Source organism: Lepidochelys olivacea, assembly GCF_965140295.1.
Source record: "Lepidochelys olivacea isolate rLepOli2 genome assembly, chromosome: 10".
Taxonomy (NCBI): Eukaryota; Metazoa; Chordata; order Testudines; family Cheloniidae; genus Lepidochelys; species Lepidochelys olivacea.
Genome location: NC_140420.1, coordinates 25,824,322 through 25,838,671, shown reverse-complemented (window position 1 = coordinate 25,838,671; position 14,350 = coordinate 25,824,322). Strand labels below are relative to the sequence as shown.

General features: G+C 43.1%; 1 protein-coding gene across 1 annotated transcript in view; it reads right to left on the bottom strand.

Annotated features, from left to right (window-relative positions):
- The window catches only part of USP7 (ubiquitin specific peptidase 7), a 98,803-nt gene that overhangs the window by 21,315 nt on the left and 63,138 nt on the right, over positions 1–14,350 (bottom strand). The window contains exons 11-15 of the mRNA XM_084641668.1: positions 11,004–11,086; positions 9,606–9,715; positions 8,354–8,510; positions 6,498–6,642; positions 5,702–5,832 (exon numbers count right to left, since the gene is read on the bottom strand). Coding sequence (XP_084497794.1) covers positions 5,702–5,832; positions 6,498–6,642; positions 8,354–8,510; positions 9,606–9,715; positions 11,004–11,086 — 626 coding nt within the window. The remainder of the gene's footprint in view (positions 1–5,701; positions 5,833–6,497; positions 6,643–8,353; positions 8,511–9,605; positions 9,716–11,003; positions 11,087–14,350) is intronic.

The following is a 14,350-nucleotide window of genomic DNA, read 5'->3' as shown; positions in this document are numbered from 1 at the left end:
TCGAACAGCAGCCCCAGGGCCATCTGAAAATGTGAGAGATGCAAAGGTAACAGTTCTCCTCCACTCCTACATGAACTCAGCACAGCTGCAGTCCAGAATTGGGTGCTATAGCTAGCTATATTCCAATTTCATAAAGTTATTTATGGGAGATATCCTGAGTTACCCTAACACTGCACTGTAAGAGTTCAGCCCTTTTCCTCTAATACAATAATTTAACACTCTCTAAAAAGCCATGAAAAGTTATATTCTTGTATAAGTACAACAAACAGTGGACCAACAGAAATGCCCATGAATATACTGTCATTTCCCCCTGAGTACTATTAATTTCATCAGGATTCAAGGTGACATTTGCAGGTGTAAGAAATGGTAACTTTCTGTAACTGCGGTTCTTTGAGATGACACAAAGACGTGTATTCCACTTAGGTGTGTGTGCACCCAACTCACTGGAGAATTTTCCCTATCAGTACCTGTAGAGAGGTGGCACTCATACCTGCTGGCCTTAGCGCCTCCCAGGACTACGTGAGGCAACACCGCCACGACCCTTCTCATTTTCTTTGCACCAAACGCCCAGACACTAGACTCTGATGCAGAGGGGACGGAAGCTTGGTCATGGAATACACTTCTGCATCATATCTTGAAAACCACAATCACAGTAAGTCACCGTTTCTTCTTCGTCAAGTAGATGCAGCTGAGTATTCCACTTAGGTGACTCTCAAGCAGTACCCATCCCAGGACACAGGGCTTGGAGTCCACCTAAACAAGGATTTCAGGGCCACCTTACAAAAACTTGCATCCACCCTTGAAGATGCAATAATGGTGTAATGGTTCGTAAACATATATATATGGACAACCACAGAGCAGCGCTGCAAATAGGCAATATTGAGACATCACTGACGAATGCCTTTAACTATGGCTGTGCTCTCGCAGAATGAGCTCTCATCTGTTAGGAGGCGTAGCTGAACCTATTTCATATGCAGTCTTTGTTTTACATTTAGAGAATGTAGAAGAGGCTGCTTGACCGTTCATGTGATCAGCATATGAGACAGGTGAGGTGAAGCACAGAATGGTTTAGTCCTACCCAGATAGAAGACTAGACATCATCTGATGTCTAACGTATGGAGAGGCTGCTCCTCAGGAGATGAATGCAGCTTAGGAAAGAACACAGGTAAATATATCACCTGGTTCAAATGAAACAGAGAACAATTTAGACAACAATTTTGGGTGTGGTCATAAAGTCACTTTGTTCTTATCAGAATTGTGTATAAGGAGGTTCTGCCATCAGAACCTGCAGCTCTCAGACTCTTCTTGTGGACGTTATTGCTACCAGGAATGCAGTTTTCTGACACAAAAGCGGAAAAGAACAAGATGCCAGAGGCTCAAATGGGGGTCCCATTAAAACTGCTAAGACCGTATTAAGGTCCCACAGAGAAGCCAGCGCTCAGGCCAGATGAAGAAGCCCTTATAAGAATCTTGCTACCATAGTATTGGAGAAAACTGATCCTCTCTGAAAGGGGGGATGAAATGCTGATATTGCTGCCAGATGCACTTCCAATGAGCTACGCTCAAGTCCTGACAACTGAAGGTACAGCAGGCACTCCAAGATGTCCTGGATAGAAACCAGCATCAGCTGAATTCCAAGGGCCAGGGATCACAACGAAAACTGCTTCCACTTAGCTGAATAGGCCATTCTGAGGGAAGGCTTTCTACAGTTGAGTAGAACCTGTTGTACAGCTGCTGAAAACTGTTCTTCCTCCTCATTTAGCCACAAAACATCCATGCTGTGAGATGCTGGGAGCTGAGCATGGGATGCTATGTGTGACTGATTCTTCGTGAGTAGGTCAGAATGGAGAGGAAGGAGTATGGGAAACTGAACTGACAGCATGAGGTCAGAGACCCAGCACTGCCTCAGCCATGCTGGGACAATGAGAATGAGTTTGGTGTGATCCACTTTCAGCTTAAGGATGATATGTGGGATGATCAGGATCTGGGGAAATATGTACATGAGAGCTGATCGCTAGCTGACATGGAAAGTGTTGGAAAGGGAGCCTGGACTCAGGCCCCCTTGAGAGAAGAAAGGTGACATTTCCCATTGTCCCTTGTAGTAAGCAGGTCAATTGTCACAATGCTCCAAGCTGTGAAGATGACCTGGACAACACTTGTCTTCAGAGTCCACTCATGACTCAGTGAAAAATTCCTGCTGAGATGGTCCGCAAGATGATTCTGGACCCCAGGCAAGTGGTCGACTCTCCTCTATGAAGAACTGCCACAAACTGATTGCCTCTTGGCAAAGTGTCATGGAATGTGGTCCTCCTTGTTTGTTCAAATAATACATCATGGTAGCGTTTTCAGTAAGTATGTGAACCACTGAGCCCCTGACAGTCCAGAAAAGCATGACCTGCATTGCACATGGCCGATAGCTCCAGCAAGTTGATATCCTGTGAGGACTCCTGTTCCGACCACATATCTTGAACTTTCAGTGACCCAGGTGTGCTCTCAAACTCATCAAAGAGATGTCAGTGACAATAGCCCTGGCTGGCAAGGGCTGGACAAAGGAAACACCTTAGCATATGTTCTCTGGACACATCTACCACTGCAAGGAGTCCAAGACCTGTTGAGGAAGACCAAACATTCTATAGGGGTTAAGAGTTGGATAGTAAACCACCCTGAGCCAAATGCAGAGGTAGTGAAGGTGCAACTTTGAGAAGTGGGCCACCTGCGTGCAAGTGGGCGGATATGTAGCCCAAGAGCCTCAGGCACATCTGAACTGTCATGGAAGTCTGAGACAGCAGACTGAGGCAAAAGGTAGTAAATCGCCTTAAAACGGCTGGTCGGCAGAAAAGCTCTCAAACTTTTAGAGTCTACTAGGGCCCCACTTAACTTTATTTTCAAAGTGGGAACCAAAGTTGACTTCCCAGTGTCAGAATGAGACCCAGATGATCGAGTAAGGACAGCATAATGTCGACGTGAGCAAGTATTTTCTTTCTGAACCTGCCCCTCAATAACCAGTCATCCAGATACTGGAAGCTGTGGATTCCTTTCTTCCCGAGATATGTCACATTTAGTAAAAACACAAGGGACAGAATAGAAGCCGAATGGAAGCACCATATACTGAACATGGTGCTCTGCTATGACAAATCAAAGGAATTTCCTGTGACCAGGCAAAATCACCACATAAAAGTAGGCATCAAGAAGGTCTAGATCAGCAAACCAGTCTTTCTGAGACAATGTGGGGAGGATAGCTGACAGAGTGATCTTTTGGAACCTCATATATCTGACATATTTGTTGACGCCACAAAGGTAGAAAATGGATCTTATCCCTCTCTTGGATTTGGGCACCAGAAAGTACCAGGAACAGAAATCGAGACCTCAGTGTTCCGGAAGAATCTCCTCTGCGGCTCCCCTACCCAGTAGAGAGCAGCATCTTGTGGTCCCTGAAGAAGAGAGGTCCCTGAAGAAGGATGGGGATGGATGAAATAGCCCGATCTGAGAGTGTCCCAGATGTCAGTGGTTATCAAGCCCCAGCATCATGAAAGCAGGCCACCCGGCCCTCAAACGGCAGGGATAAGGAGAAAGGAGCAAAAACTAGAACACTGCTCTGCACCAAGGAGTCAAAATGGGTGCTTGGAGGGTGACAGGGAAGGGCATCTGAACTGACCAAATTCCGGACCCAAATGCCTCCTCCTCATGTATGGGGATCACTCCCCTACATGACAGACAATGTTTAAGCCCTGGTGAGGATATCACCCAGGAAATACTTAAACTCAGGGGGGTCAGGAGTGGTGCCACCTTATATAATCGGGGAGGGGCTATGGCCACAAGCGCCACCTCTCTACGGGTTACTGGTACAGTATCTCCTCACTTAAAGTTGTCCCGGTTAACGTTACATGGCTGATCAACTAGGGAACATGCTTGTTTAGTCGCGCAAAGCTCCCTTGTAACATCCTTTGGCAGCCGCCTGCTTTGTCCAGTGCTTGCAGGAAGAGCAGCCCGTTGCAGCTAGCTGATGGGGGCTTGGCACCAGGGCAGGCCAGCAGCCCCCCATCAACTCCCCTAAGTTCCCCATGCGGCAGCCTCCCAGCAGGCTATTAACTGCCAGCAGTTCAGCTGTCCCTCCCACCATTGCCATGTGTGCTCCTGCCCTCTGCCTTGGAGCTGCTCCCGGGAGCCTCCTGCTTGCTGTGTGCGGGGGGGAGAGAGAAAAGAGGGGCGCTAATGTCAGGGTGTCCCCCTCCCCTCCCCGCTCCTGCCCCCCACTTACCCCTTCTCCATATAGAGCAGGGTGGGGACACAACAGGGCTCAGGACGGAGGGAGCTTGCTGGCCGCAGCTGCTGTCTCAACTTCCCGATCTACTTAAAAAGGCAATGTACTTAGAGTGGTGTCAGCATACTTAAAGCGGCAATGTGCATCTCTCTCTCTCTCTAACACAGGGTGTGTCTTTCTGTCTACCATGCTGTCACCCCTCCCTCCATTCGTGCTGCCTTGTAGAGCGTGAGGCTACATTAATAACGTGTTAACCCTTGAGGGCTCAGCCAAATGCTAGTTCATCATTTAGCAGTAAGACATTCCCTGGGAAATATCCCACCCTCTTCCACCCTCTAACTCAGGGGCGGGCAAACTTTTTGGCCTGAGGGCTGCATCGGTTTTCGGAAATTGTATGGAGGGCTGGTTAGGGGAGGCTGTGCCTCCCCAAACAGCCAGGCGTGGCCTGGCCCCCACCCCCTATCCCTCCCCTAAGACTCCTGCCCCATCCAACCCCCACTGTTCCCTGATGGCCCCCCCCCCCCCCCGGGAACCCAGCCCCATCCACCTCCACCCTGCTCCCTGTCTGCCCCCGGAACCCTCACCCCTGACTGCCCCACGCTGCCCCATCCAACCCCTCATCTCATTCCTGACTGCCCCATCCAACCCCCCTGTTTCCTGATTGCCCCTCCCCGTTCCTCGCCCTCTGACCACCCCAACTCCTATCCACATCCCCGCCCCCTGACCACCACCCCTGAACTCCTCTATCCAACCCCACCGGCTCCCTGCCCCCTTACCGCGCTGCCTGGAGCACCGGTGGCTGGTGGCACTACATCCACGCCACTCGGCTGGAGCCAGCTATGCCACTGCACAGGACAGAGCACCAGGTCAGGCCAGGCTCTGCAGCTGCGCTGCCCCAGGAGCTCGCAGCCCAGCCGCCCAGAGCACTGCGCCGACGGTGCAGTGAGCTGAGGCTGCGGGGAGGGGCCAGGGACTATATATATAAAAAATAATTTTTTGTCTGGTGAAAAAAAATTTCCTGGAATCTTACCCCCAAATTTACATTAATTCTTATGGGGACATTGAATTTGCTTAACATTGTTTCACTTAAAGTCGCATTTTTCAGGAACATAACTACAATGTTAAGAGAGGAGTTACTGTAGGCAAAATTCTCTGGCTCCAGTGTGCTGGGCATGCACACGCGTAAGTGGAATACATAGCCGCATCTACTCAAAGAAGAACTGTTGTTGGATCAAGCCCTAAGCTGGTGGTTCACACCAAACAATAAACAAACAACTAGAGAACGCAAATTTTGATTTGGGTGGTTTAACATTAGAAATATTGAATTAAAGAAGATGGACATGTCTGTTTTCTAGAATTCTGACTACTATTAAGCCAATATTACTATCTTCAAATTTCAAAGCAGAAGTTCGTTTTAAGTGACTCTGTTTGAAAGCTGACCTGCACTTGCATGTAGAGGTGAGCTTCCTGCCTCTCCTTCCTCTTTTGAGCCTCTATTCTCTTTTCTTCTTGTAGCCGTTCTACTAATTGTTGAGGAATATCATGGTCTGTGACAGGTTGCAAAACTTCACCTAAAAAGAAAGTGGGTTTGTGATGTCATATTACAATAATTTATATCTAACAGGGCTTTCATACACACTCATGACTATTACTGGGGACACAACTATTTCTGATAATAAGCTAAGGAAAGCTTTTACACACCTTTAAAACCACTGTTTATCTGATATAGCATCATTACATTTTGGAACAGGATGAACTTTCTACTCTAGGCTAGACTATGCCATTTTCATGATTTATATCTTATCCTTATGAAGGATTCAATTAAATGTCAGATTTTTAGGATTATAAATCTTTACTGACACGCAAATGTACATATATCAAGCCAGATCTAGTTCTCGTCACTAAGGTTCAGTTACATTAAAATAATGGTACTCCATTTCTGCTGTTCAAAATACAATCAAGGCTATTACACAATTACTGTGAAGAGAAAGTGAAGTACTGTAGTGTACACTTATGACACCACTATGTCAGCTAAAGACATTTTTGATTTTGAAGCTGCAATAAAGACTGGTCAAACACTAACATTTTCCAAGGTTGACTGCAGCTTTCTGAAGCTTCACCATATGGTGAAAGATGACAATAATTTAGGATTCAAAGATAACCACAAACCTCTGCATTTAAATATCTGGGTTTAATCAACATTCACACACAAAAAGACACACAAATAAATACATACTTAATTTTGATTCCCTGATGTAAACCAACATGTAAGCATTAGTACAGTGCCGAACGGATAAGTCGTCGTCATGACCTCCATAATTGTGTTCAATTGCTTCTTCCTTTGTACATCTCGATACAACATCATCATCAAATTTACACCACTGGGGAAAAAAGTGAATTATTTAAAGATACAAAAAAATTATTCTTGACTCAAATTAACTCACACCTTAACTCACTGAAATTACATGCAAGAAATGGGAAGTCAGGTTTTTTTGCTCTTTGAAGTGACTGAAATATAAAACGCTTTTCCTCCAAGCGACAGAATAATTTTTTAACAATATCCCACTGATTCAACATAAGTTGTGCAACCTTCTGGTCTTACAAAAAGTAAAGAGGGCCTTACATTTCTGATGTTTTATTAATTAAATATTTGAGCCTGTTTTATGTAAAACAGCAATCTTTAGCCAAACTATTCAAATTATTATTTACCTTAACAGAATCTGATCTGTTATCCAAATATATTTCATTACTACCATGAAGTTCAGATAGCTGATGCTGATTTATTGTTGTAGAATGAAATATAAAGCAAGTGGTGCACAAAAGTATCCAACTACAACTTGTAAATTTTAAACATACTGTGGCAAATATGAAATAAAACATCCCAAAACTTCATCCTTATCTGTAAAATATCTGTTGTGAAAATTAAAGGGGAAATATGAAAAACAGTAAATTTACATTGAATCTTTCTCCTCTTAAATATAAACAATTTAATTGCTCAAAAACATTTTATGGGGCACATAATGCAAATATCTCAAAGAAAGATGTACCTGACCTATAAACTTCCAGTTATATCAAGTCATCAGAGTGTTGAATCAGAGATGTTAGAAACAGTTCCCTAACCTTTTCCTGGATTTAAATATATGTATTACAGACAGTAAAGACAGAAGTCAGGCTGGGCAGTCTCCTGCTGCACACACTGATGTGTGTGACTGGAAGGATTCCCCTAGCTCAGGGGTGGCCAACCTGTGCTTGAGAAGGAGCCAGAATTTACCAATGTACATTGCCAAAGAGCCATAGTAATACGTCAGCAGCCCGCATTAGCTCTGCACTGCACCTGCCGGCAGTACCACTGATCAGCACCTCCCCCTCCCTCCCTGTGCCTCCCACAGTGTGCAGGAGGTTGTGAGGGGGAGTGGGAGGAGCAAGGGTGTGGCAGGCTCAGGGGAGGGAAGGGACAGGGCCTTGGAGGAAGGGGTGAAGCAGGGGCAGGACCTGTGGCAGAGCCAGGGGTTGAGCAGTGAGCACCCACCCCTGGCACACTGGAAGGTTGGTGCCTGTAGCTCCAGCCCCGGAGTCGGTGCCTATACAAGGAGTTGCATATTAACTTCTGAAGAGTCACATGCAGCTCCGGATGCACAGGTTGGCCACCCCTGCCCTAGCTAAATTTTTTGGCCACAAGCCAACCAACAGCAGGCAAGCATGAGGCTGCTCCTCCCTAAATGGGCGAGAGGCCCCGAACGCCTCAAACTGTTAGTACCTTCACTAAAACAGAAAAAGATAAAGAGTTTTTGTACAAATTAAGTTTCCTTAAGTCTGTGGGACTAGAAGCTGAGTGAGACAGAAACAGTTTAATAAACTCTTCCGAGAACAAGCACTGTATGGGAGAAAATGAACTTAGTTTCAAAGACAAGTATTCTAGTAGTCCCCACTCCTGGAAACCAAAAGGTTCCTAGGGTGACACTAAACAGCAATGGGAATCTTAATTGCAGGTTTCTGAGTTACTCCATGACAGAAGCTTCAACTGCCTCAAAAGACAGAATAAGACACCTCTACAAACAAACAAAATAGTTTGGTTGCTTTTTCAATACTTACTTTGCCATCCCCTTTAGGATTTAAGTAAACAACATAATGTCCGCCATGGTTATCTCCACTGTGTACCAGTACTGCATGAAGGATGTAATTTGCAGCATCTTTGGGGTCTGTTTTTTGTAAAAATTCATCAAGTGGCAACTGCTCAGGAAATTCAAACCTAATTTTAAAAACAGTGAGGTATTTTTACTTGTAGTTAAAAGAATAATATTCTTATGCTGAAATGTATTTACACTTATAAACTTCACTAAAGAAAGTTACAGTACATAATTGAACAAGTCAAATTACAACATCATTTTTATCTGAGATTAACTGCAATGACTGGGTAAAGCAGCATATTTTACATTGTTAATATGGGATATAAATAATCTTTGTTTCCACAAGGGATTAGATTCTGCTCTCAGTTACAAAGCAGTGTAAGTTCAGAATAACTCAGCTGAAGTTAAAAAGTTACTCTGGATTTACCACAAATGTAAATGAGAACAGAATCTAGCTCAACAACCCATTCCTTGCAGGTGCTGCAAGAATGCAACTGTTAAATTAGGTACCTTTCGACTGGAACATTATTGTTATTTTGCACCAGACCATACTACGTAACATTCTCCAATTATTCTAACGCATGGATTTCCTCAATTTCTTTTTTTGCTGGAAAATAGTAAATTTATTTGCAAACAATTTTGCAAGTGTCTAGAACTCATTTCATAGAGGTGTACCTGGCTGGTACAAAATCCACATAATAGAAATTACAGGTTTTTTCAAACAGTACATCTACTTGTGTTAAGAACATCTCGAACTAGAGCGGGTGTGGTGGAGGTAAAAGAAAAAGGTGACATGAGTGGGGAAGACCCAGTAATTGTGTTTATCCTTGCAGCAGGAATTTGGTATGTATTAAAAACAGTGGCATACTACACTACTGCAACTTCTCTTACTTTTTTTATACCCATATGATGTAAACAAGGTTCTATATAAAACTGCATCATTTAAAAAAAAACTAAACAACTTGTTACTTATTTCACATCCAGTAAATGGTTAACATTATTTAATAAACAGCTGAATTTGTCAATCAGAACACTAAACATTCGTAAGTCAACAATGCATGTAATCAGAACTATTTCTTGGGAGCTTTCTTCAGCATATGTCTTCATGTACCTCTCCCTGCTGGTATCAACCGAAAACCCAAAAGCCAGACTTTGGGCAAAATAGTTTCCATTTTGTATTTCAACAAGTTCAAACTTTATCATGGCAAAAGAGTTACCTATCATTTATCTTGATGTTTTGGTCAGTTTGAGGGTCATACATAAATCTCATGAGTTGAAGATGTAACACCGGTGGCAATGTTAGGAACTTCACACCTTTCTCTGCCTCCTGTATGTTTGAAAAAGAATGCAAGGTTCAGACTCTAACTTTGTCTTCTTAAGCTACTCAAGCAAAATAATTTTTTACCCATAAATTTCATTTCTCAGATTAGTTTGTACGATATGGGCTTTCATCTACACCACACAATATACAGATGGGGCAACAAGGATATTTCATAACTTTTTGGTACTTTCGTACCCTCTTGAGCTTCCCAGGTGCTACTGCAGTAGCACTTAGAACAAAATAGTTAATTATGTAAAACAAGAGCAATAAGTAAGGCAAATGCATTGTAACATCGCAATGAACTACTAAGAATCAATTAACAAAAGTTGCCTATGAATAAAAAAATGTATATAGATGCAATATAGCACCAGTGAAACTTCTAAGTTCAAGGAGGTTGATCCAGCTAGTGCTGGAAGATTGCTGAGTGAAAGGTCCTCCCATTATAGCTAGCTTGTCTTTTTACTTCTTGCTACTGCAGTCTTGGGAGAACTCAGGTAAAACTTGTGACTTCAGAGAGGCCTTACTAAACAGGGAAGACAGAAGAGTCAAGATGTAGATCATACAGTGGATCGCCAAAGACACTGTTTTCGGACATAAGGTAACAAGCGTAAGAAGAGGGCAGTGAACAAGTCAGACATTGTTAGGCTGCAACACCTTACCACAAGAAGAGCATTTACATATTTTTTGTTTTTCCAATTTATTTTTAACTATTATTGACAAGAGTTATGCTTGTTGTTAAAAAAAAAAAAAAAAATCAGCTTAACCAAACCAGTTTTAGACAAGGACTTCTGCTTTTCACACTGTGGTAGGCAAAGTGAAACTGAAAAGCCAGAGAGAGATGGACTGGTGTAAAGAGATGAATGGCAAAAAATATTCTGCAACTTCAGTTGGTGCTCCTTCCTGTTTGTTGGTGACATATAGATACGCATGCAAATACGGACTAACTTTACTGAAGTAGTTGAATGGATTGTCACCTCGAAATCAAATATCAGTTGAAAAATAGAATCTAAATTTAAATGCAAGTTATAATTTCTTCTTTGGGAAAAAAAATTTATAACAAAATCATAGAGAAAAGCAAATTGCATTGCTGAAGCCTTCATTTCAAAGTAACTTAACAAGAATCAACAAAATATACACAAGCTTGCTTCAAAGGAAGCCACCACAATCAGTTAATGCAAGTTTGCATGAATTTCATAACACTTTTGATCAATGTAGTTCAATAGCTAGCTCTCATTGGGAACTCTTTATCAAGGATCTGGAAAGAAAACTCGGTAATTCCTCTTGAATTTTATACCTGTAAGCCATGTTCTCCTGCATCGTATTTGTTATCACCATCCAGCTGTTCTACTGCAACATAATCAATGAAGGACTCAAATACTAAGTGAGAAACAGAAGGAAAAAACAGAAGTTTACTAAAACAATGTGCAGACTCAATGGAAAAACCAGGGCTTTGGAGCTGTGCTCCGGGGCTCTACTCCAGCCCCAGGCAAAAACCTGCAGCTCCGCTGTTCCGTGCTCCAGTTCTGAGCTCTGCTTCAAAGCCCTGGGAAAAAACATTTAAAAAAGAGCAAAATAATTTGCAAAATTTGCTCAAGTCTAATTGAAAATTTCTGTCTTTGTACAGTGAAAAAATATGTTATATTGCTTAAGAATTTCAAACAATAGATTGAGACTTATTTGGAATTAGAGGGAACAAATATAGATTTTAAAATGTATTTTAAAATGACAGATTTAAAAATCAGGTCGTTAAATGATCCACTAGCTTTCTACATTCACTTCACTTTGTGAGTGACAGACAGTTACTTACCCATGCTGTAACTGTTCTTCGAGATGGGGTGCAGATGTGTATTCTACTCAGGTGTGCAAATGCCTAGTGCACTGAAACCGGAGAATTTTGCTCAGCAGTACCCATGAGGGCGATGCTCGCATCCTCTGGCCCTTGTAGCCCATCTTATCGCTATATAAAGGCAGCACCATCTCAACCCCCCATTCAGTCCTGGAATCTAGGACTGGAGACTCATAAGCACAAGGGATGGAGGGGTAGGTCGTGGAATACATGCCTACACCCACATCTCAACAGTTACTGCACAGATAAGTAACGGTCTTTCCTTTGAGTGGTTGCTGACATGTATTCCGCTAAGGTAACTCACAAACAGTACCGGTAGGAGTTGGGGCTTGGAGTTTATTTAAAGAAAGACTACATAACTGCCTTCCCAAAGTTTGCATTTGATCTAGATACCAAGGTAACAGCATGTTTGGTAAAAATACGTATAAAGACTGGGTAGTAGCCCTACAAATGTCAAATATTGAAAAATTACTGCGAAATGCAATCAATGTTGCTCACTTGGGCTCTCATTGAATGAGTCCTAATTTCTTTGGGGGTGTGGTCTGAGCTACTCCAAAAGCTGTGGAAATGCAGGAAGTTATCCACCTGGAAACAGTCTGCGCAAAGACTGGCTGACCTTTGTTCTCACCCTCATAAAATACAAAAAGTCGAGATAATGAACAAAATGTTTTGGCCCTTTCCAGATAGAATGAAAGGCACCACCTGACACTTAACATATGAAGACACTATTCATCTGCATTTGAGTGCCGCTTAGGAAAGAATACAGGTAAGAAAATAACCTAGTCAAACTGTAAAACGACTTTGGACAAAAACCTTTGGATGTGATCTCAAGGAAACTGTCTTTGAGGAACTATTTATATGGAAGCCCTACCATTAGGGCCTGCATTTTGCTGACTCTTCTTGTAGATTTTATAGTAACAAGAAAGTCGGTCTTCCGGAGAGGAGAGAGAACAGACAAGTTGCTAGCAGCTCAAATGGAGGACACATGAGGACAGGCAGTACTGTACTAAAGTCCAACAATGGGACCATTTCCTTTCCAGGTGGAAACAGGTGGACTATACCTTTCAGAAATTTCACTACCATGGAGTTTGACTTCCCTGGGATTGGAAGATGGAATGCCAAGATCGCCACAAAATGAACCCTCAACAAGTTAAGAAACCTGAAGGTTCAAATGTAACAAGTAATCCTAAATGTCCTAAACACCGGCTAACATTGGTTGAATTCCGTCACCAAAAACCTCTTCCACTTGGCCAATTATGTAGTCCTAGTAGATAGTTTTCTACTGCTAAGTAAGACACACCAAACTGCTTCTGAATATTGCCCTTCTTCCTCATCTTACACATACCATCCATGCTGTGAAGTATAGATCGCTCAGCACCAGATATGCAACTTGGCTGTGGTGTCCGGTCAGTAGTTCGGGAAGGAGAGGAAGAGATCTGTGAGGTTGAACAAACAGACTCAGAAGGTTGGAGAAGCACTGTCTTGGCCAAGTCAGCGGAATAAGAATCAGTTTAGCACGGTCCAACTTCAGTTTGAGGACAAACTAAAAGATTAGAGGAATGTGGGAAAGGCATGCATCAGGGCCACACCTCAATTCAACTGGAAGGCATCGGTTAAAGACCTTGGGCTGAGTCCTGCTTGAGAACAAAACTGATGGCATTTTTTTGTTATCCTTTGTTGTACAGATTGACTGATGGGATGTCCCATTCCCTGAAGATGGACCTCACCACATTGCTCTTCAGAGACCACTTGTGGTTCTCAGAGAAAGTTCAGCTGAGATGATCAGACAACTGGTTTCAAGAACCCGATAAATGTGTGGCGGTGGGCATGTCATCCTGGATGCAAAAGTGCCAAAACTTTATTGCTTCTTGACAAAGCTGGTTGAAGCAGGCTCCTCCTTTTATCCATACTACATTATAGTGGTATCATTGATAAGTATGTGACTGCTTGCCAGCCGCAGGACGAGCTGGCTGGTTAAAATTGGAACCAGAGGGCATTCTTCTGAGATACTTGTGTCTTCTCTTAGAGAAGTCCAGTTGCTTTGCAGAGTAAGAAGGTTGTCTGAAATACTGTTGGGAGTACCAATGGAACTGCTGTTGTTGTTGCTGATCCCCATAATGACAACTTTTAATTGCCGGGGTATAAATCCCTAAGACCTATAACATAGTCCTGGCACCCTTAAAAGAACGTAATGCCTCATCTGTCTTTTCAGATAACAAAAACCATCCATCAAACAGTAAGTCTTCTATGATTTGCTGCATGTCTGGAGCAATGCCTGAGTTCTGCTTCCAAGGAACCCTTCACAGCTGAGGACATAATCTTAGATGAGGTGTCCGCCACACTGAATGCTGACTGTAGCAACATCTTAGCCACTATGAGGCCCTCTGCCAGGGAAAAACTGTGAGAAGGGACTGATGGGGGTCAGAGCAGTCTCACCCTTACATAAGCCATGGGAAGGGTTATAAGGTCCTGAGGGCTCAAACACCTCCCCAAAGGGTACTGTTAAGCAAAGTTCTCTGGCTTTGGGGTGCATGTGCACACGAGTGGAATACATGTCTGGAACCCAGTGTACCATCTGCTTGGTTTACTGAAGTCTTAGGTGGCTCTATATTTCTTGCCTTGCATGCCAATGACTTGCTTGGGTAATTAACAATTAGCAACTGCTACAGTGCTTGACTCAGTTAGCTGTTCTCTTGGTTTTTATTAACATGACTGTCTTTATGTAAAAATGGTCTGTGTTACTTAAAAGTTCATCTGCTCCTACTGATCATGCCTATAATACTCCTGGGGGAATT